The sequence below is a fragment of the Nothobranchius furzeri genome, chromosome 14 (genome assembly GCF_043380555.1).
Source record: "Nothobranchius furzeri strain GRZ-AD chromosome 14, NfurGRZ-RIMD1, whole genome shotgun sequence".
Classification (NCBI taxonomy): Eukaryota; Metazoa; Chordata; class Actinopteri; order Cyprinodontiformes; family Nothobranchiidae; genus Nothobranchius; species Nothobranchius furzeri.
The window spans coordinates 58,869,920-58,893,695 of NC_091754.1; the positions used below are offsets into that span (position 1 = coordinate 58,869,920).

Consider the following 23,776-nt stretch of genomic DNA (forward strand, 5'->3'; position numbering starts at 1 on the left):
GACTCAAATGTTTTTGCTTACACAGGTCACTGACTATCAGCTGATTTGTTACTGGGATGGGAGGGAACTTTATTTTTCCTTGCTTTCTGGGATTGGAACAAGAACATTTGTTCACGATATGAATGAGCTGGAAAACCAAAGAAAATCCATTCAGTGTCATCTTCTAGTAAACACCTTCCTAAGTAGAAACAATAGACATTGAGTAAATAAATGCACTGAGGGTGAAAGAAGACCCATCCAAGATGGCGGCCCATCGCTTCGCCAGTCTACGTCTTGTCTGTATTTGGACCAATGACAACAGCCTATGGGCGGGTCTTAAATTCTTCTCTCTTCTCTCATTAAGTATCTGGTCTATCAATCATAGTAATTCCACCAGCAGGCGGACGTGATCTAGCATCGGTGACTGTTCAGTTCTCGGAAGCTAAAGCTTGCAGCAATTGTGTTAGTCACTCCCTGAAGGTCTCAAACTTTTAAAAGTTTATCCTAATGGCTTATCCAGGATACGGCGGGGTGAGTTAATAAAGCGTAAACGTATTTAAAGTGTTATTCCGGCTACGTTAGCTAGCCAAAACTAGCCAGTAAAGTTGCTAGCTTATCTAAGCCAACAGATGCGTTCGCATTCTTTAAAAGCATAAAGGGCACTTTTCATTCACACCTATGCTGTTCTTCGTGTTCAAGTTTGCACCCGGTGTTTTACTGAGACTGGGGCAGAAAAATAGCTCTTCCGGGAGTTCTTGGAGTAGAAAACAGGAAACGTAGCAGCTGATCTGAAGCTCATGTTATAGCTCTGAACTTACGCTCTTAAAGGGCCAGACACGTTTATTATAGTTGAACCTTGTAATGTGAAGAGGTAAACTTTAGACGGTTTTTACTCAGATAAACCTGGTAAATACGATCAAGATATGATTAATTACCAATTAAAATGTGGTTATGTGTGCAAACTGTAATACTATGGTCCTTTAACTTTACTGTAATACCTCTGCTAGTGCTCAGGATAAATGTAGAATCCTCTATTTACAAGGGCAACAATGATCTGAGGACTGAAGTTAAGCAACATAATAAAACCGTTCAAATCCAACAGGATCATGACTCATAATGGAAACTACTCATAAGAGCAATGGAGAGTTTGATTGTGGTTAATCAGTGTGTTCAGGGTAGGGTTAGTGGTAACTGAAATAGTGTCGTATACGTAGGTACTACAAGGGTGTCCAAAGTGCAACTAACACATTCATAGGTGTTTTGTCCACCCTTGACCATAAATCAAGACTTCTGTCTCGACCGCAAATGCTGTTACTGCAAATGGACACTTTTTTTTAAATATATGAAAGGGAAAAGTTGTGAAACAGTAGTTTTATACACAATGAAAGATGTGATTTCTTAAAAATTCTATATAAAATAAAATTAAGTAAATTTATCTCATTTTTTTGGTTCATTTGGGCCAATGATAGGTTATATTGCCAGGTAATAAAAATGTAAAAATCAAGTTAAAAAATATTTAAATATTGTTAAGTGATACAGTTTTGTTCAGTTCATAAATAAAACGGATACGAGAACTCAAATGTGCTCTTAGGTAACTAACACAAGCTACTGCTCTTGTTTTTGCCTTCGCCATCAGGACGTCGTCCTCAGTGTGACTACAATGTTTTTGCACAGATTTAGCTTTTTAAAGGAATGTGGTCGTAATCTTTTGATCAGCAGTAGAACAGCTTGTTTTCATTTAAGCATTGTTTTCAATGAACTGCTGGTCAGAAAATGTTTTTTGTCACTCCCATTTCTTCTTGTTGAAGCACTACTAGGAACCTTGTTAATGCTCCATTGGCCCATTTGGAAAACAAATTAAATCAAAACATTTATTTCATGTTTCTTAACAACGTTCTAACATAGTATAGCTATGAATAAATTGTGGAAATAAAAAAAGAAATTGGTTCTCTTGCATTTGTCTAAAAACCACCACCCACAACATGTTTTGGACCAAAAGCAACTGTTGAACCATTTTGTTGTTGGTTTCACCAAACTGGTCCTCCATTCATTACGTACTCATGTGTTTAGCAACAGAGCACCACGTGTGCTGCTAGCACTTCAGCTGTAGGACAAACTACCAGAGTCCCAAAAAGAGAACCACCATTTAACCCTCTGGAGGCAGGCGTTGGAGATTTGCAACGTTAAAAACTACCCACCTGGTTACTCCACATTTCATTTAACTCTGAAGTACCCCTGAAGGACTTAGTTGTCCGTCCTTTTATCAGAACTTATTTTGAGCCTGAGAGGGTTAAAGTCCCGGACAGCAAAAGACGTTTGGATGTTGAAAACAAAACTTCTCTCTTAGAAAAGTGGGATTCCGGGTTCTGGTGGCTGTGGATCCAGGGAAGATACCTTGGGTGGGGTGGGGGGTCTGTGACCGTGTTTGTGTTTGAAACCTAGCTTGTTCTGTAGGTTTGCTATAACATCATTGAGATCCAACCATGATTTTGGATGCTCCTCTATTCTTAAAGTTTTGATTTTGAGTTTATATGGAATTGCTTGTTCTTAAAGAGCAAGTCACCCCCAAATCAACGTTTTTTGCTGATAAACTAAAGAAACGAGTGTCTAATCGTGCTGCAGACACGTGTCGTCAATAATTTGGCATTTCAGTGCATCTTAGCTCAAATTTAAATTTTCTGCCTAAAACTGGCAGTGTTGTGCCGTTGTCAGGTAAAAACTCTGCACTGTATTTGAATTTAAATCTGCCATCGCTATTGGCTAAGAGGTATGCTATGATGTAAACTGGTGCATTATGATGTCACAATGCTGTTGTGAGCCTGTGTGTGTTAGTGGCTCCGCCCTCTCGGTCTGCCAGGCAACGGCATTTGTTGCATTTTTCAAACATGAAGTGGGAGTGGGGTTAGACTCTGGTAGGGAGTGACTTGCTCTTTAAAGAGTAACTAAACCCCAAAATAACTTTTTTTCCTAATTAACTTTATAATTGGGTCTTGTAATCTTTGTGCTTCTGTGCATTTTTGACATGTTTATGTAAACTTGATTAAATCTAGAATCTAGGTCTAAAAATGTCTTAGTGCTGCCCCCTGTGGCAGAAGAGCGGCTACTGCACTTTAAACTTATGATTGACTGGGGCTGGAACAATTTCACCTCATCGGTACAGTCTCCTCCCACTCCCTCCCGAAGTGGAAATTCCCCACGCTTGGCCATGCCACTCCCTGCCTCCTGACAACGCCCACTTTCATGGCATTTTTCAAATCTTGACTAGGGGTGGAGTTACGTTTTCTGCTGGTGTGCAGTCCCTCTTTAATAAAAATTTTCCATTTACGTGAGTAATTGAGATTTATTTGTGTAATTAGTTGTTGGTTTCTGTGGGTGAAGGTGAGTTGGACTCTGTTATTGTGCGAGTGGGCGGTAAAGGTCAGAAAACTGGGGTTGTGCCATTAAAAGGACAATCCAGTGCAGAGCTCTACTTTGAGCACCAACCATCAAACTGGACTAAATATAGCAAACATGACTAATTTAAAGACCTGCAAAAAAAAAATAAATAAAGCAGAAATAGAAACTCATATTATTACATGATTCATTTATGGCCAAATGCATCACTTTCCCACCACTGGTGGACGCCACTGGTCTACGGGGTCTGCTAACAACAAACTGACCACAACGTTGGTGTGGAACCTAGCCTGGCAAGCCAGACTAAATAAATGTATTATTTAGTCTGGCCACGCTCCATTGACGGCTCTCGGTTGTGGGGCGGGTTCTACCGTTGTCTTTCAAATGATCTCCGCATGCTACTGGACAATGAATGTGACATACTCTTGTTTCACTCTGTTGCATCATCCCACCCACCAGACATATAGAGTGCCCTGATTGGCCCACAAAGCGGATAAAGCTCTGTGATTTGTTCACTAAGCAGATAGAGCACTATGATTGGCCCACCATTATGGACCAGTCACAGCTCTTTATGTGTTTGAAACCCCTCTAGAGAGCTGTGATTGGCCAGCCAGAGTCCTGGTAGGAGCTGCTGAGGTTCCAATGGAGCGTGCCTAGACCAAACTTTGCAAAGCAAGAATTTGGTCTAGTTCGCTAGGCTATGTGGAACCAGCACCAGAGTGGGCCCTGTTCACACGGTTCTGGATCTCTGCTAAATACATTTTTCCTGTGGTTGTGTTTGTTGACCATCGAAAAAAGAGTTTGTAACAGTAAATCAGAATTTTCCTTTCACCCCCCCCCCCCAGCAGCACAGTAGGGTGGTTGTAGGGTTAACGTTGCTGCCGGAATGACCAGAGTATTCATTTTTGTAATTGAAGAAGGAAAAAAAACCCAACACTCCAGGGGTCTTAGTTCACGCTGTTCTGTCTGGGTTAGATGTTTCCATGGTTACCCTCATCGGACACAGATCCTAACTCGTTGTTCACCTCAGCAGGTTACATGTTCAGTTACAATAGCAAACTAATCCGGCTCATCGGGTCATTGGTCATTGAGGCAGCAGTAGCTCAACAGGTTGAGCGGGTTGTCCAGTAATCGGAAGGTTGCAGGTTTGATCCCGGCTCCGGACAGAGAATTCTGCTGTTGTGTCCTTGGGCAAGACACTTAACCCACCTTGCCTGCTGGTGGTGGTCGGAGGGACCGGTGGCGCCTGTGCTCGGCAGCCTCGCCTCTGTCAGTGCGCCCCAGGGCAGCTGTGGCTACATCGTAGCTCATCACCACCAGTGTGTGAATGTGTGTGTGAATGGATGAATGATACACTGTAGTGTAAAGCGCTTTGGAGTCCTTACTCTGAGAGGCGCTATACAAGTGCGGGTCATTTATCATTTAGACTGTTCTGACGTTTACTTTTTGAATCTGAGCTCTGTTTTGTCCTCCTCCAGTACGGTGGACCCATGCCAGGGATGCAACCCCATGGAATGCCCGGAGGACCCATGGGGGGCCCCATGCCACCACAGGGAATGCCTGGAGGACCCATGGGGGGCCACATGCATGGGCAGATGGGTGGTCCAATGGGAGGCGGACCCCCTCAGGGAGGGTTCGGCTACGGAGGAGGATATCCAGGTGGATATGGGGCCCAGAATGTGGCTCCCAACGATCCAATGTGGGGTTACTTCACAGCTATAGCAGGACAGGTGCGTGGGGTAGGGGGTGGGTCCTGACGGTGAATTCCTCTGTAAAAGTGTTTTACTGAACGTCAGGAGAACGAGCCTGGGCATGACCGGGCTCATCGAAACTGCCAAGCCTGGGTTGGTGGAACAGTTCTGTAGAAGACCAGGACGTTTGTCTCCTCTCCTCCTCTCTAATGTTTCCCAGCGTTTATTCATGTGTGGATGGTCATCAACCAGCCTCGTTATCCTGGAGCTGTTCCGCCGTTAGAGACAGAATAATGTAGTCTCAGTAATCCGGACAAGGACCCGGTCTCTTCAGATTGTTGTGTGGTCCTCAGATAGTCTCTGTGTTCCCTCCAGGACGGCGAGGTGGATGCAGAAGAGCTCCAGAGGTGTCTGACCCAGGCGGGCTTCACTGGCAGCTACGCTCGTAAGTTCATCACCTTCTTCTGTACGAGCGCTTAGCTCTTCCTTCCTTCATCAGATCAGCTCAGCGCATCACTTCCTGTTGCAGCTGCACACAGAGGAACTGCTGCTGATTTAAGACGTGATGCAAAAACGACTGATCCACATCTATAGGAGCGTTTACAAGATCTTTACAGTCTGGTTTTTACATTTTTATTGTGCTTGACTCGAGCTGCTCCGCTCTTTTCGTTCGTCGGGATTTAACGGCTGTTTCTGACAAAGTCAATCACAGTGTAATTTAGTCAAGACGGGAGCATCTTGGACCTAAAGGAACAGCTCTGTTGTTGTTAAAGGTCTCAGTCGGCGAAAACTGGTGTGACATTTGTTCTTTTTAGTCGGCCATGCGAGTTGCACATGCATCCTGAACCCTTTCTCCCGCACTAGCTGCAGAAAACAAATAAACGGGAGAACAATCGAGTCAGAACAAGCCGGTCGTCTACGTCACAGGGAAAATCAGCCGACCTGCCAACCTGTACGCATTTTACGTAGCAAGTATGCAATTTAGCATCTAATTACGCTTTCTGTGAACACCATGGTTACGTCGATTACTTCACAGTTTTCCTCCTATGTCCTCATTTTTCTGTGGAGCATCTTTAGCGGAAGGTGGGCGGTGCGCAGTCGCAGTTAGAAACAACCAACCATCGTCGGACATGTTAACCGACGTATGCGCTTCCCGTCTTAATTTGCCTAAATAAAAGGAACTTCCTGAAAACCACAAACTGCAAACTGTTTACAATTTGCACACGTGGAGTTCGTGACACGGCCTCTGGCTTCTGCAGCAGCGCGTTCTTCCAAGCATTCTGATTGATCCGGAAGCTTTGAGGAAAGTAATTTAAAGGGGAACTCGGCAGTTTTGGCTTGCTTTTAGCACCCCCTAGTGTCTGTTTGTAGAATGGAAAACAAAACTTCACTGTGCATTCGTCTTTTTACCACCTTAATCTAACGGCTGGACCGTCTGCCCGGAACACACCGGCTGCAAAGTGGATCGCTCATGAAATTCTCGCTGGCCGCTGCTCCTTTGTTCACATCCGACGAGACTTTTTGACGAGCGCTTCTGCTCACACCTACTGTTTTCCAAAAGCCCCCACCCACCCCCGTGCCCTTGCTGTGCGTGCGTGCGTGCGTGTGTGTGTGTGTGTGTGTATGTGACCAGTTTGCCGTGCTTGTTGATATCAGGAACTGCGCTGATCCTTCTGCTGTTTTGTAGACCAGTTCTATTCTAAATGGTTAAGTAAGTAACTAGTGTTTGTGGTAGTGTACAGTACTGTTGTATAGTTAGTTACCTTACACTTAAAAGTAGTTGTTTGTATTCACATTTATTAAATCCATCTTTTTCTGTAAAAACTACATTTTAAACTATGGAAACGCTGTATCTCTCCGCTGGAGTGTGTGTGTGTGTGTGTGTGTGTGTGTGTGTGTGTGTGTGTGTGTGTGTGTGTGTGTGTGTGTGTGTGTGTGTGTGTGTGTGTGTGTGTGTGTGTGTGTGTTTGTTCATTTTCATCTCTCTATAGTCTTTTTAGATCAAGCCCCCATAATTCAGGTCTAGATATGAAGCAAAACAGGAAGTGAAATAAATTGCAGTTCCACCCTCATCCACTAGGGGCTGGTGTCAGAAACGAGCAAATCCTCATTGACTCCCATGTTAAAAATACCAATTTCACAGCAGAAATAAACATGTTTACAGCCTGGTACCAAAACATGTTTTTAGTTTAAATGATCTAGTTTACACTCATGACAACTCTGAGGGGGGTGAATGTTTTTCTCACTCTTCTGTTTAAGTGTATTAAAAGCCTAAAATTCTGTATAATTAATGAGCATCAGACCCACGTGACCACAGAGAGGCCTCAGTAGAGCCTCGGTCTGGCCTGGAAACTGCTCCGGGATTTTGAGTCTCTGTGTTTGTGTATTCTTTTTTGGATATTATTTGTGCAATTGGACAACCCGCTCAACCTGTTGAGCTACTGCTGCCCTGCTTAAACAGCTTAAATTTGGTCAAAGTGGCCTTAAAAAGGTCTTAAAAAGTCTTAAATTAGGTTCACTTAAACCTGCAGATACCCTGGATAATGTATCGTGATGCTGGTAGCGTATCGAGATTCCCACCCCTAGTGGCCAGCTCCAGCCTGTTCCCTTAAAGCGACAGAGCCCTGAAACGGCTCATTCTGGATGGTACTGAAACTGTCAAGAATAAACTTTCTGAAATAACTTTATGTGAGATGGGTTTAGTGCAAAGAACACCAGGAACATGTTTTATATGGACCGTAGAACAGTTCTATTGTAATATGTCTGGTTTAAATAGTTTGGCCTGTTGTTGAAGTTGGTCAGCCTGTTACGTCATTTCATTCAGCGGATGTGTTTTTGGATCGTCCACCTTCTCCCTCCACCGCCCTTAGAGCGATGGAGAGGTTAGAAGTTCACTCATCTTGTGTTTTGGCTAATCCTGGAGCAAAACCGAAACCTGACAGTAGGGCTGCAACAACGAATCGATAAATTCGATGAAAATCGATTACTAAAAGCGTTGACAGCGAATTGCGTCATCAATTCGTTGTGTCGCACAACTCTTCCAAAAGCGCCCCCCCTTCCCGCCCGCCGTTGCGCGCAGACAGATCAGCGCGAGGGAGAGCCGGCAGGTGTTTGGAAGAGGAACATGGCAGAAGCAGCGAGAGTCAAAAAAGTAAAAACTTTTTAAGTTTGGGAGCATTTTCAGTTAAATCAGGCGAAGACATTCGTTACCTGCAACGTTTAGGTCAGACTTAGCATGGCACGGGATGATGCAGCGTCTTAAACGCAAGCATGTCGGGATCATCAGCGAGGAAGGAGAGAACTCTGTGTCCGGGTAAATTAAAAACTTTTCAAAAGTGATTAATCCAAGTCCCGGATTATTACACAGGCTAGACATGCCCTAAGCTCGTAAAAAAGAGTCTAAAGTCGTGAGCGCGACGCTTATTAGATGAGCGGGGGGACTCGCGCTGCTGCGAACCGGTTCCGCCCAAGGCCGGATTAACTGGGCAATTGCCCAGGGCCCACGAACTCTAAAGGGCCCAGGGCACGAGCAAAATACTGTATCTATAATTTCCCGCTTTATGAGGACTATGGTGACCGTAGGTTCCGTTTTCCCCGGACGTGTCCACTTTTCACTCTGTCCGGCGCGTCCGGACTGCGGGTTCTTGTATTGATGAAAATGTCCGGCTTTTCATCCAGGAGCAGGGATCGAATTATGGGGGAGCTGTATATCCTACACATCCAGGTGAACCGGAAAAAGTTTTCTATATTATATTATTTTTGGACTCTTTTGAGCAGAGAGCGCAGCGCGTTGTTGCGCAGCGATCCAGGCTGCTGCTTCCAGCGCACGGTCCATTCTCAAAGTGGCACAACCAAAAAACTTTAATTAGCACACGATCGTTCATGTCTGCACATGTTCTCTATTTTCTGTCTTATTTGTGCCTGAAGCGCGCTACTGCGGAGCTCATCACCTGTGCTGTGGTGATTTCACCTCACGCAGCATCGAAAACGCGCTCTGCGCTTTGTGGTCAGGAGATCCCTTTGATCTGCTCAGAAGTAACTGATGAGGTGAAAAAGTAAGAATCCAGGCAGCAGTTTTTCTGGAGAATTAAGAGGAGATGCAGGAAGATGAGAGACAGACAGGACAGGAAAATAGTTAAATAAAAACAAGAAAACAAAACAAAGTGTTGAAAAGTAAAATAGGTAGATTTACCTCTACTACACATTTTACCTATAAAACAATAAGTTACACACATGTAATATTTATAAATTTGATACTATTCAGATCACCTTCAACACTCAGTCACACACCCAGGGCCGTTTCAAGACATTTTGGGGGCCAAGGCAAAATGCCGCCCCCCCATAACTGGGCTCCCCAGAAGCCTCTGTGTAATTCACGCCCTCTCCAGTAGTGTTAGTTATACAGTGTTTATAAAAGCCCCTCAGACATTACTGACATGTTCTAATATTATCAGACGAAAAACTAAATTATCAGACACGCCGTCTCATCTTCTTCTTTTCTAAACTTGCAAAAAGTAACAAAACCATTTGAAAGCCACTATTTGTGGATTCTCTGAAAGTTTCCATGGAGTGTGGGACAACTTATTTTTTCAGTCATTTTCGGAAATGGTGATCAATTTTGATTAATTCACAGCCTATGTTTAATTACATTTAAAAATTAGTTGTTTGACATCCCCAGTTATAATAAATGTCTACAGATGAGATCAAACAAAACAGATGAGAATTGCCCTTAAGCTGTTTAACTTGGACCAAGCATTTTAGGTCACAGATAGATGTAGCTTAGGGTCTCTGTCTATACACCTTATAAGACAATTTAGGTGATGGCATGTTGTTTTTCTGCTATTGAACTGTTTTCTAATAATGTTGTGTTTAATAAAGTGAAGGAAGGAGAGAAATAACATTTCCCTAGCAGTTTTTAAAAATTTCCCCATGTAATCCGATTAATCGTGTCGAGACCCCATCCGATTAATCGATTATCCAAATAATCGTTTGTTGCAGCCCTACCTGACAGCAGCTATGAACTCATTCTAAAAACGTGGGATAAACGTGATGCCCGTTGAACCCCCCAGGGCGCTTTACAACACAATTCACCCATTGACACACACACACTCACACCCTGGTGATGATGCTATATTGTAGCCACAGCTGCCCTGGGGCTCACTGCCAGAGGCGAGGTGGGTTAGTTGTCTTGCTCAAGAACACAACAGCAGCATTCTCTGCTGAAAGCTGGAATTGATCCTTCAACTCTCCGACTGTTGCCCCAGTGATCAAGTTCTGTTAACGTGTGTCCGTCTAAACGGAGCTAGTTAAGGTAGAACGATGCTGATGGCCGGTTTTATTCTTTTCCAGCCTTCAGCCTGGACACCTGTAGGATCATGATCGCGATGCTGGACGTATCCTTTCTGTACCGGACCTTAAACAAACGCTCTGACAGGTCAGTTAACCAAACCTTAACCAGAACCGTCCCCAGAGGGACTTCACGGGCAAGATGGGCTTCAGCGAGTTCAAGGAGCTGTTCACGGCTCTGAACGGGTGGAAGCAGAACTTCATGATGGTGGATCAGGACCGGAGTGGAACCGTGGAACCTCCTGAGATGTCCCAGGCGATCAGCTCGATGGGTGAGGGGCAATGAAATGAAATGATTAATGACTCCTGATTAGATTTAATACTGGTCCATGGGGGTTTTTTCCATTTATCAGTGTAGAGTAAAACTGCTGTTGGTCTCAGTAATCACACGTGGTTCCATCAGGGTACCGGATCAGCCCCCAGGCCCTGAACGCCATCATCAAGCGTTACAACAAAGGAGGAAAAATCTACTTTGATGACTACGTGGCGTGCTGCGTTAAGCTGAGAGCTCTCACAGGTATGACCCAAGCGTCGTCTGGTTCAGACCGCTAGCTGGGCTCCATTCCGACTGAAGAGCTCACGCCTCACTTCCTGTTTCAGAGAACTTCAGACGCAGGGACACCATGCAGCAGGGATCTGTCAACTTCGGATACGACGACGTGAGTATCTCCGGCGACCGTTAAGGTGGACGGAACTCGAGTCTCCATGGTGATAACCGTGTTTTCTGTATGTTGCCAGTTTATCCTGTGCACCATGGCCATCTGAGAGCTGCCTTCTGAGCGCAGGACGACATTCGTGCCAGTCGGTGACTGACTCTGGATCAGCACCACACAGGAATAGGGACCGTGACACTGGGCTGAGCTGCAGCAGGCTAACACCTGCTGCTTCTGACTAGTGGTGTAATGCTTTACTCTCCTGTTGCACACGAGTATTTATCAGGTGCACCAACGCTTCTATCTCTGCAGTTTATTGTTTAAAAATGCCTTAATGAGTTCTTATTTAGTCAAATATCCCAGAAGTGGCCCAAGATGTCTGGATGTTCAGGAATGATCCTACTGCTGTTGTTTTTTAAGGTGATGGTCCTTCATTACAAGACATAAAATAATACTTTTTAATATTAATTATGCTAATAATGCTAATGCTAGCATAATGCATGCTAATAACCGGAATCTGAACATTTTCAGTATGACTGGCTTAATCTGAGACTGAAAAGTAGGAAAAAACTGTTGGTCCATGAACGCATCATGGCCAATCACCAGATAATAAACAGGACTAGCTGCCAATTCACACAGTGATGGGAAAAGGTGGATATTCTGTCAGGTTTTAGGGTCTTAAATGGCCGAGAAGACTGCTTCATGTCCTCTGATCAAATCTACCAGAATAAAACAAGGTTCTGTTTTACGTTCCTAAAGATCTGAGACTATTAAAAGGTACTTTTTGTAAATTTATAACTTTTAATGTTCTTTACGATAGTAAAGAATGCTTTAATTCCAGTAAATAAACATTTAACTGGAAAATTGACGACTTTTAAACTTTACAGAATATCTTTATTTTCTCACGTTATTCCCTCGGATAGTAACACTCCGCCCTAATTCTCTACAGAAGCGTTCATTCCTGCCAATTGTTGTGCCAATATGACCTCTGGATGAATGCTTTCATATAAGAACCTTTTGTACATGCAGTTTATATTAACAGAATGTAAAAGCTTGTATCACTCCTTATGAAAGAAGCTTCAGGGACCAAAGTCCAGTTTTTACGGGGGTCCGTGTCTATTTTACAGTTTTTCTATCAGAAGATGGTTTTTATGTTGAACTTCCTAACAAAGCCAAAGTAACTGATACTTGTTGTCATGTTGTTTTTTAGTTTTCAGCACCGAGTTCTGACTAAAGGCCAGGCTCTTTCACAATAAACACACTTTAATCGTTATGCATTCTGTTTATTCGTTTATACAATTGTGCATTACTCCCAGTCGTATTTACATAATATACTTTGTTTTCTTTAAATATAGTTAAGAACAGAAACATTCAAATCAGCTGTTTAAGTGTCGCATTGTATAAAATACAGTGGCAAACCTTTAAAAAATGCATAAAAACAATTGTGAACAGCACTAGATTTAAAAAGTGACATTTTTAATATCCAGTACAGCAAGATTTCTTATTTCTGTGCAAAAGTTTGCAAATTCCCATGAAAAGTTCAGCAGAGGAGCCTTTTCCCGGCGCGCGCCCGTGTCGAGTCGGGCTTCGGCGACGTTTGTTCTGCATCTGAAGTGAGAGCGTATCAAAGGAAGGAAGCGACCTTCAGCAACGTGATCCACTTTAACCCCCGGATCAGCGGTGTCCCGACCTGGAAAACCATCTTGTTCACGCTCTCATCCGCTCCTTGCGTTGTCCCAAACAGAAGCGTCAAGTTGGAACTTGGTTTGTGACATGCAGTTAAAGTCCAGAAACTCTGCTGAAATGATATGAAAATCAAGGTGCAATATAAACGAAGACAAACCAACCCAAACGGCGTTCAGCAAATGCGACAACATGCGTTTCTGCCCGTCGGACGTCCTGCTTGCTACATTGAGGCAGTGCATTTGTTCCCATCAACATTCCAGGAGCATTCAAGGAAAACATAGAAAAATAATGGCATCAACTTAAATAATTTAGTTTAGAAAAATAAGTCTAATTCTGGAGATCCCATGGGTGTGCCGTATGTTTGGATATGGGCGGTGTCCCACAGCTGATTGAGACCTTTCACACTAAAGTCAAGTGCAGCCTCCATGCAATACATGAGCTCGTATCGGAGTTTAGTTACAAAGCTAAAGACTATTGGTTTTCCTCATGCAGTTTAATCTAAAGTAGTTGAATACAGTTAGATGTGTGACGGTAGAGAAGCCTCTGGTTCTTGCATCGGGCTGATATGATTTATAAAGGCTAGAGCGGGTGAATTAGCTAAGGCTGTTGAAGGCCGAGCAGTGTCCTCAGCCTAAAACACATCCGTTTTTACCTCATGACAGTGATGATTGATAACTTAGGAAGGACTGTTGGGATGTAATGGAAGACCTAAAGCCATCGGCGGTTCCTTCAAGCTGTGAAGAAGACTCGTGATGTTGGGGCAGTCTAAACGTCACTGGCAGTAAAACGGACTTAACGTCAAGGCAGTTCGGGAGCTGTTCTTTGTCTTTGACTGGATGATGGTAAAACACGCTTTTGGAGATAAAATAGACATTTGTTTTCTTTTTCTATAAATATAAATAAACCAGAATCTCACTGGGCCATGACTGCTGGAGACAAAGTTCAAACATTTCTTGAAATGTTTGTGATTACTCTCGGTTTCCCTACGAGTCGCATGGCGTGGTTCTCGTCAGGTCCATTCCACATACCCCAAATTGGCTCTCTGGGTCAAAACGTGGGAGAGATGAACTTTGGGACGGGTCAGTGACAGAATCACAACTAAAAGTTACAAAAAGCTTTTACAACATTTGTAGGAAAACTCCAAAAACGTCTCCATTTACACGCAATTTCGTCTTGCAGTGATTCCATGTTTACTCAAAATTATGTCTCCAACTGGTCACCAACAGCAAGGGTCCGGTCAGACATTGGCTTTAGTGTAAAAACAGGTGAGATTCCACTAATGTAGATAAAATTGTGAAAGTTACAACGTATAACGATGATACAGCGGATTCTACTGTTGAACCAAGATTCAGTGATTATCTATTAGCATTGCTACACGGTTTTATTGCCTTGGAACAAAGTGGTGTTGACGCTATCGGCAGAAGAAAAGTCATGTCCAGTCAAGATGGGTCGGTGAATGGTTATTAATGTTTTGAGTGTGGTAAGGGTAGAACAAAATGGCTTTTAATGATCAATAATGCTGAAAAAGCTTGTTTTCCTGTTGGATGAGTAACCTGTCCTAAAGGTGAGTCATCAGGCCATCCAATAATATAAGAGGCACCACTTCCTCCTAGTGATTGGGAAACATGATTGCCTTAATTAATTCCAGACGCCACTAAGGAGTCGTAGCTTCAGACCAAGTGGATTACTGTTGTCCTCAAACAAATGTAATCTCAATAAATTCACGTGACAGCTTTATTTGAGAACGTGTGCCCAAAATTTCCGTGATAAGTTGGTATTATTGAAGAAATCTTCTAATAACCCTTCCATACTGCCCCAGGCAGCATGAGCTATAGCTAGCAGCTAACTATAGCAGCTAGCATCACTTAGCTTCTAAAGTTTTTTTTTCATATCAAGTCTGAAAAGTTTAGTTTTGAGACTGCATTAATCCACTTCAGCCGCTAGCTATCTACAACAGGTAAGATATTAATTATTCAAACGTTTGTCACTTGATTCTTTTAAGCGACCAGACGCTAAAAGTCAGCTAGCATGTTGTTAGCAAGCTACGCTAGATAATAGCTAAGTGATTTTAGCTTCGTCCTGATGATGCATCCAAAAACAAACGCGATGTTTGCTCTTTGACCTACATGCTATCTACAAGCAGACAACCCCACAACACAAGGGGCCGTGTCGTATCTCTGGATCTGTGACGTCTTCTGCAGCAGCCCGTCATTATTGCTTTCAAAGTCCAAAAATAGTAGTCAGTGCTATGGGATGTCATGCAGCCTCTTCACATGTTCCTACACTTCCTGTTTAAACGGTTTAAACCTGTCATGGTGGCAATGTGGTGGACAGTAGGCACGCTAAATGTACAGACAGGAGTTGGTGGCAGGTGGGATGAGTGTTGGATCACGGAGGGGGACTCTAGAAATGCCTCGGAAAGAGTTTCAAGTAGCTTTGTTCCTTATTTAGGAGGCGCGAGTTGTAGGGGATGAGACTGGATAGCTACAGTGGCCTGTGAGCATGCCGATCACACCTGAATGCCTTGTGGAGCTGCAGCACGTGTGAGGAACATGCAACAGGACGGAAAACATGGGAACAGAAACATGCATATCTGGAAAAAAAAGCACGTCAGGTGCTCGGTGTTGCTGGCAGTGTTCTATCAGAACTATGTACACGGTGGATGATGACTTTACATGTGTTGATAATTTAGTGTATAAATAATCAGTATAAATGCATTTGTACATTAAATCGGAGCTAGAGGATGGTCGGGGCTGAGACGTGTTCTCAAAAGGAATGGAAGAAAATCTACAGTTTTTAAATCCTTTGCATATTCAGTCTCTTTCTTAGACCCTGAGTCAAGCTTAAGAGAAGACCTTCGGTCGTAGTGGAGGGAGGGGGCGGGGCCTACTGTCCTGGAAGCCCCGGGTCAGACACTGGCCTGTGGAGTCCCAACATTCCTGAGCTGTTGGGGACGTCGGGTAGAGAAGCTTGCCGACCTGGTGGGAACCGCGGCTGCTGCTGATGGCAGCGCTCTGTCGCGTCGTCGCCGTTAAACGTTTGTCTGTCCTCGGCGGGGCCTCCAAGCGGCCCTGCAAGGCTCCCATCTGGAAGAGTCTGTGTGTGGAGGAACACTGGGGGGGATTCTTTGGATTTCATCGGAGAGCTCTCCAATTCGAGGCTCCTCTGTTGGACACAAATCAAAGAATAAATTATTATAATTACTAAAATCTCCTCATATACATTCATTCATCTGAACCCGCTTGTCCATGTAGGGTCGCGGGGGAACTGGTGCCTATCTCCAGCGGTGAATGGGCAATCAGGTGGGGTACACCCTGGACGGAGTGTCATTCCATCAAGTTTTAGCTCTCACGATATCAAAAATGTACCGATCTGGTCTTTAGCAGGTACTGACCATCACACATGGGTTTTAGCTGTTTTCTGGAGCATACAAGTGCGTGCTAACGTGAGTCCATGTGTCTGGTATTTGAAGTTTGGACCAAACTGGGTCATGAATCTAAAAAGGCAGCAGATATTTCAAGGTTCTGCAACACAACGCCACAGGAGGTGACGTCCAGAAAAGGGGACCAGAACTCCAGAACCTAACTAAAAGAATCCTTAACCCTTCAGTCTCGGGTTTCAGTCTATCGTAACTCGTTGGGTTTTCTGGAGCAAAAAACAAAAACAGAACACCTGCCGTTCGATTTGTCGACAGTCATCTAAACTTGTATTTATCTTTGGATGTGAAAACGGCTTTGAGCCAGTTATTAGGTCGTAGTGTACCTGAAGCTGAGGTGGGGCGGCGCTGAGGCTTGGATCGGTCTGGATCCTGATGGCTGGACTCTGGTACTCGGGGCTGGATGTGACGGTGCTGTAGGCGGGGGGGACAGCTGCTGTTTGCCTCTGGAGGAGCTGCAGGATGGCCTGGATGTCTGCTGTCATCTGAGACTCCAGTCTGGCGGATCCAAACACAACAAGGTTAGAGCGGAGTCCTCGCTGACAGGAACAAATGAATCCTTCTCCTTTCCTGATGACGTTCCAGGACTTATCCCTGAACATTAGGAAGTTTGTTTATGCTCCGTTTTCTAGGAAGAGGAAATCATTCAGATGTTTTCCTTCTGCTGAAGGTTGCAGTACCACTGAACAACACAAGAGGGAGACTACACACCAGCCTGTTGGGAGGAGAGAGCCTCTGTGATGGAAACTGAATGAAGATGACCTGTAAGGAGACCCATGTGGAGTCTAAACTAAGGAACACTGGTGGATGCTGTGTTCAACCTGACCGAGGAGCTGCAGCGTACCGGTGGATTTCCTAATGGTGGCCAATAATCCCAGGATGGGTTCAGCTGTTGCCCTAGCCTCCAAATTCTCCTTCAGGGGTTACCTAACCCTGGGGTTCTCTAAGAGACCTACATAATGAAGACCATGCTCAGTTCTTCATCTGGTTGTCAGCTCAGTAACTCAGACCAGAATCGTTTGCTTTTGGACGTCCATCCCATTATTTGAGGACAAACATCATTACGTTAAAGCTCAACAAACTAAACCTCAAGTTGCCTCTCTAATCTCTAATAATCTGGGAGAATCCCTGTCAGCTGAGAGACATGGTCCCTCCAGCGTGTCCTGGGTCTTTCTTTAGGTCCCCTATGGACTGGACGTGCCTGGAGCACCTCACCAGATAGGTGTCCAGGAGAGCCACCTCAGCTGGCTCCTCTTGTGTGAACTGAGCTTCTCACCCTATCTCCAAGAGAGAGCCCAAACACCCTGCGGAGGAAACTCGTGTCAGCCACTTGCAACCGGGGTCCCATTCTTTTGACCACTGCCCAAAGCCCGTGACCGTAGATGGACCCGAGCTAGAACCAACAGGGTTTAGGGCTGAGTGTTGTAATGGTAAACTTTATTTTCTGAGTTGCTTCAGTAGTTGGGTCTGAAGTTTGGGTAACGACTGAAAAAACAAGATCATGAACACGAGCGGATGAAATGAGTCTTCTGGACATCTGGGACAGAATCGGAGTAGAGCTGCTGCTCCTCCATGTTTCAGAAGTGATGCTTTCACGGACACCACCCTGGACTGGGGTTTTACGGTGGCCTTAGAGGTATTGTCCTGTTTTATGATGGCGTGCTAAATGCTTCCTGATTGGTCGTTGAAAGCGCTGTTGTGGAGGACAGCGCGGCTTGATCTTTCTTTACGTTTTTGGCCATTACCTAACATGTTTGCATGTAGTGAAAGGATTGGATGACTGCTAAGGTGATTTTCTGTCACACCAGAAGCAGACCTTCTCACTTTTGCAACGGTTTTATAACAAACTCGTTAAATATTTGAATCCACCACAGCGAACACTCTGGCGTATGTGGAACCACGAACCCCTTTGCAGGAACAAGACCTGTAGAATATCTCATGAACCAGAGATGTTTAATGAAATGACCTTAGGATGCCGTCTGCTTTTATTTAGTTATCCTAATTCGAGACGACCACGACGGCACACCAACTTTAGGCCACACAAGAACGGCTCTAGCTCAGTCCCTCATCCTGATCTAAATGTTGTCTGTGACTGAGAGGCGCCGCGCTCCACCGACCTGTCAGCAGGTCAGAGGAAACCTCTATTCTAAATTTACCTTTCTGCACCAGAACCCACTCCACGTTCCAAACCTCCCAGGGTGACGTCGACGTGTTTGCGGTGTGTCTGCACCTCAAGGCTGTGTGCTATTAATAGGGGGAGCCGCTGACTGTCTGCCTCCCCCTCATATGGATCACATTCGCTGCATTAACACGGATGCAGCGGGCGTCTGGCCTCGAATCTCTCTGAGATGTTTCAGCCAATTACAGACTCAATTACAGGCTTCGCACCGAGAGCGAAGGGGCGGAAAACTAGAAGTCACGGAGGCTTCTTCCGATGAGGTTGAAGGCTCCAGGTCTGAAAACGACTGGAGTGTTTTGGGTGTTCTGACCTGTTGAGGTGCTGCTGCAGCAGGTCCAGCCGTTGCTCCACCTCTCCGTAGGTGAGCTCTGTGTCGCTGTCGTCCTCCACGGCCGGCGCCTCCTGACACCGAGCCGACCCGTCTGGGCCCTGTGACCAGTTCTCTGCACGCAGCTCTGCAGGGAGAGGAGTGTGTGTGTGTGTGTGTGTACAAACATAAAAACACACATGCATGTTAAATTATGTGTGTTTTTAGGGCAGGGGAACATCTTTCTACTCGTTATTCTCTGTGCCACACTCCTTTAAGCTCCTGGACCCCAGCTACGCCTTACGACGGCACACACGTTTCCCCGATCGCGCTGTCAGCTGGTAGTTTTGGCTCAAAAACCAACGACTGCTGATTAAATTGACATTCCTTGTATATTTCTCTCCCCAGGCCGCAATCAATATCACCGCTCTCCACTCTGGCAGAAATCCTCTTACCGCTGTAACAGCTGAGTTATGGGATATTCCTATCAAATCAAGGTGCTTCATCTCACACGCCGAAGGTTAGCGTTTGTGTGTGAGCCGCAGCTCTCGGGGAGATTTAAGGTGACGTCTGCAGACGGGTGGCAGAACCTGCAGCTGCAGACACTGACAGGTGAGTCTGCTTCCACACGACTTACGAAGAACCGTAACAACTCTTTCTTGTGTGGAAGTTATTTTATTTACATCCTCTTCATCGACTATGAAAAAAATAATATAAAAAACACACACGTAACTGTCTTCTATGAATCCCAAGTATCATTTAAAAGTTGTTTTTTGAGCGACGGAAGCTTCTAAAGTGACTTTGTTTTGGTTTGAAATCAAAAGAAATGTTAAAGTTGCTTCCAGTGGCTGGTTGAGGTTACCACGGTAACACATGCAAATACAAAACGACTCTGGAGCAGAAAGTTATCCTTAAAATAAATGAATCCTAAAAAAAATGTTTCTGTGGAAAAATTATAAATTGCGCCAAAAATAAATTCCAGAACCTCCAGCAAATAAAGGGCTTGATCTTGCCTAACGACGAAGTTCTGAGAGTAAAAAGTCTCAAAGGTCAGAGTGTGTGACATCATCAAAGCAGTGATGAGTGACGGAGTAAAACCACGGAATGTATCCAAGTACCAGTCAGACGCCTAAAGCCCCGCCCACATCAGACATTTCTGGGTACATTGTTACCAAGTTCATGGTGTCACCTTTATATTCCTGGGTCTGCGTGGCGTCTGCAGGCGTTGCCTGCGGAGTACTGCTGAGCCCAACTCCCAGGCTATGGTCCCTAACCACTGGGTAGCCCAGCACACCGGAGCACAAAGGCCTCTGCTCCTCTTCCTCCTCCTCCTCTTCCTCCTCGTCCTCCCCGTCCTCTGCGGACTCCCTCCTGTCCTCGGCCGACGAAGAGGCGTAGACGCGCCGGCCCTGCTTGGTGTTGCAGTGTGAGGCCGCCGGCTCCTTGTTGTGGGAGCCTGTGGGGGGAGATGGGCATGAGGAAATCTGCTGAGACTTCCTCTGGGGATGTCAGGCCTGCCTCGTTATCTCTGACTACAGGCTGAGTGTTTTCTACCGAGGACAAACAACGTTAAAGCACCATTAACCTGTACATACTGCCAGGCTGAGAGGACTGCACTCAGTATGTTTAAAGCGCAGTGACCAACGGCTGCCGATTGATCTGAAGCTTGATGGAGGCCTCGATGAGCTGGTTATGAAATCCTCAGTTCGCTGCGTCCTCAGTCCTCGGCTGTGTTATATCAGGAGACGGTGACACTGTATTCAGACAGCTTGTAGCCATGGTGACCAATTCGATTTGCCTGAATCTAAGCCAAATGCTGAGTGCTGCTGTGTGGAGGCTCTATCTCCAGAGTCCCCAGTCTTTGTGTATTAGAAGTCAAATTACAGCAGCTCCCACGGTGTGGCTCGCCCTCACTAAGACATTTGAACCTCTCGTCTCCGGGCAGGGACGCTGCTGCGTTCTCCCTCGGTGGAGAACAGATCGCCTAACTCCAGCGTACGCATCCTGTGAGGGGGAGCAACCGCGCTGAAAGAAACTGGGCTGATTGAGAACAATCAGGCTCAAGTGGCTCCTACAAACTCTCTTCTGTCTACTGAGAAGTCCTGTATCCTGCCTGCACTCAAACCTGTGAGGTGGAAATCAAAGCACTGGCGTTCTGATTATAGAAATGTCATTTTACCTCTATTTTTGATGCATGTAGCGTAACACGATTGGGGGCTCGTCCGGGATTACTGGCTGTTTACACTTAATTTTGTGTCTGCTGTTGTGGATCTTGGAGCAAACCACTTTGGGGGCTTGTTTGGGATTGTTGTTTTATGTATGTATGTGTGTGTGTGTGTGTGTGTGTGTGTGTGTGTGTGTGTGTGTGTCCGCTCACAAGGGTCAGAATGGTCACATGGTCTAATGTCCAAGAATACCCCTGAAACCTCGATCAAGAATACAATTTTTTATTATTTTTAGGGAACTTTTATGGAATCTGGACACATGCATGCTGTTTATTGGACATTCTATAAACCCGTATAGCCCCTTGTACATTTCCACTGACATAAATGTCACATTTCAGAATACACCCTACAGCGCTACAGTGGTTAGCTTGGCAGCTAATTTATACTTCAAACCGCCACAGAAATCTATGTAAAAAAAAGGGTGAAATGTGAAAGTTTTGATGTTTGACAAGTAATTTGAGCAGATATGTTTACTCAGACTAGCCAATAGCATACCAATCCTTTATGAAGCTAAACACTCTTTCTCTAAAGTGAGGCTGTTCAGGAAGAAAAACAAAGAATCAACAATTATTTTATGTTGGGGGGGGGGGGGGGGGTATTGCACGCACACACACTGGGAGCACAGCTGCTTCGCTCTGATAATAAACACACACTGGAGATACACTGCCCTTCACCTGGGCCTCCATTAACACATAATTATAGCCTGGATTAAGTTCCTGGAGGAGAACACACAGCTTTCACTTTCTCACACTATACCTCACAGCTGTTGAGACAGTTTGCATTTATCATATTCACTCTTTAGATGTCTGGGACCAAGATTAGAGTCAGGACGTTTCTGCTGAGAGCTCCAGGTAAACCATTAAACCTGAAGCAGCGTGACGTGGGCCTCGCTGCTCTGGACTATTTTTAACTCCGCAGAGGAAAGTCTTTTTCTGGGCTCTGCTCCACCTGTTCTCTTTGCACAGGTGGAGGGAAGCGTCTTTGTTCCGGTGATTAGCACGTGCACGGGAACCATTCTGACCCTTTCAGGACTTTAGGGTTAATTTTCAAACCGGTTTGGAGGATTGTTTGGAAACGAAACGCATCTGAGGCAGAAAGGCTTTCGGTCAGAGGTCACGGACTGTGACCGAAACCCTTGGAGGCCGGATGATTAACTGGGTGGATGTGTTTACTGAGCGGAGCTGAAAGTGATGCAGGAGGAAGAGGTGAGGTTAGAGGACATGGAGAGAGGAAAACAGCAATGCAACAAACACGTTAAACGTGTCAGAGGACTTGCTGAAGGGGTTCAGCCGTGTTTCTAAGAGTGCAGGGAAAGGTTTGGCACCAGTTCACCTTTATTTGACATCGACTGGTCAGTTAAAAAACAAATCCTTAATTTTGGCTTGTGTTTGAATTTAAATGACCCATCAGTTATGGACTGATGGAAGGCGGTTTATTTTCCAGATGGGGGCTAGGAGTTGCTCAGTTTGAAGAAGACATCCGTGCTGTATGATAACATCAATTTGAGAAGACAATCTTCTAAATGGGAGGTTGCTGGTTGAATCCCAGTAACTTAGTCATTTGTCATAACCACTCTGGTACTGATGGCGGTTTAAAACGGTCATCTGTGACATGAATAGGGATGGGTACCGAATTCGGTACTTTTTAAGGTACCGACCGAATTCCATAGTACCGACCGAGCACCGATTCACGTCATTTGAAACGGTGCCTCGTTTCGGTACCCGTCCTTCATAACGAGAACTTGCCTAGACAGCTGCGCATGTGCAAGAGCGTTATGTCGTCGGTCGCTGCGAGCCAGTTGTAAACAGAGCAGCATGGTAGAACGCACGCTAAAGCTTGGGTCCACTTCACTAAATGTGATGGGTAACTGGGTGATGATGAAACCAGCGACAACGATCTAAGTGAGACATCCTCATCGTAATCTGCTCCGGTAGGTAAATAAAATGTTTAAGATAACGTTAGCTTGATATGTTAGCTTCGTTTCGCTAATGGTGCATTCACTTTCTCCTCGGAACTCCGAATTTCCGACTAGAAGAACATGAACGCACTCTAAAGTTTGGCTTCACTTTACTAAATGCGACGGGTGATTGGGTGAAGATGAAACCAGCGACAACGATCTAAGTGTGAGGCATCATCGCTTTAATCTGCTCCAGCAGCTAAATAAACTGTTTAAGATTACGTTAGCTTGATATGTTAGCTTCCATTGCCACCATTGTTATCAGCTAATGGTGCGTTTGCTTTCTCCTCGGAAATTCTAACTTCCCAGTAGGAAAAATCAAATGAAAAAGGACGGCAAAAGGAATGAAGATACACAGTAAATGTAGTTCACAGTAAAGATGTTTGCTTCAGTTTAATTATCAGCTTATAAAACTACAAGGACGATGTTAAAATACAAACAGTTGTATGTTATTTATCCTGATATTTACCAAATATGGTTATATATTGAGAAAAATATATATTTAATTATAAAAGAGAATTAAAATAATAAACACTCAAAAGTATCAAATTGATACCGTTAAGTACCGGTATCGATTCCTAGGTACCGGAAATTAGTACCGAATCGATTCAAATGTCAACTGTACCCATCCCTAGACATGAAGGTCACATTCTCAACTGCAGCATCAAATCAAACGCTCTATGCTTTTGAGGAGAAAGTGGGCGTTGGTGACTTCCTTCCAGGGAAAGTGGGTTTCAGATCTGAGACTAGCTTCAGCGGGGCGTTATGACATCATTCGTTTCCACTGAGGCTTTTCAGGATATTCAAAGTTAAACTCAAAATTAGCAGCTGAGACAGCAAAATTTATGAATGTAACCAAAAAGGGGTTTGGTTTTTTTTTCTCCTGAGGAAATAATAATATCACTTGGTAAAAAGCTCCAAAAT

The 23,776-nt window shown here is 44.7% G+C and overlaps 2 protein-coding genes across 6 annotated transcripts in view; one reads left to right on the plus strand and one right to left on the minus strand.

Moving 5' to 3' along the window:
* The first annotated feature begins 350 nt into the window (after positions 1 to 350).
* On the plus strand, positions 351 to 12,335 carry gca (grancalcin). The gene is made up of 8 exons (XM_015952390.3): positions 351 to 510; positions 4,851 to 5,102; positions 5,439 to 5,508; positions 10,413 to 10,456; positions 10,534 to 10,681; positions 10,813 to 10,926; positions 11,010 to 11,068; positions 11,148 to 12,335. Exons 1-8 carry the CDS (start codon positions 487 to 489, stop codon positions 11,172 to 11,174), a joined length of 738 nt encoding a protein of 245 aa, XP_015807876.1. The 5' UTR covers positions 351 to 486; the 3' UTR covers positions 11,175 to 12,335.
* Positions 12,336 to 13,620: 1,285 nt separating this feature from the next.
* LOC107380961 (voltage-gated inwardly rectifying potassium channel KCNH7) overlaps positions 13,621 to 23,776 on the minus strand; it is a 164,386-nt gene continuing 154,230 nt past the window's right edge. For all 5 annotated transcript variants that reach the window (XM_015952389.3, XM_054743248.2, XM_015952388.3 and 2 more), the window contains 4 exons: positions 19,860 to 20,126; positions 18,674 to 18,818; positions 16,511 to 16,682; positions 13,621 to 15,913 (listed from right to left, as the gene is read on the minus strand). In XM_015952389.3, coding sequence (XP_015807875.3) covers positions 15,635 to 15,913; positions 16,511 to 16,682; positions 18,674 to 18,818; positions 19,860 to 20,126 — 863 coding nt within the window. In that variant the 3' untranslated portion in view covers positions 13,621 to 15,634. The remainder of the gene's footprint in view (positions 15,914 to 16,510; positions 16,683 to 18,673; positions 18,819 to 19,859; positions 20,127 to 23,776) is intronic.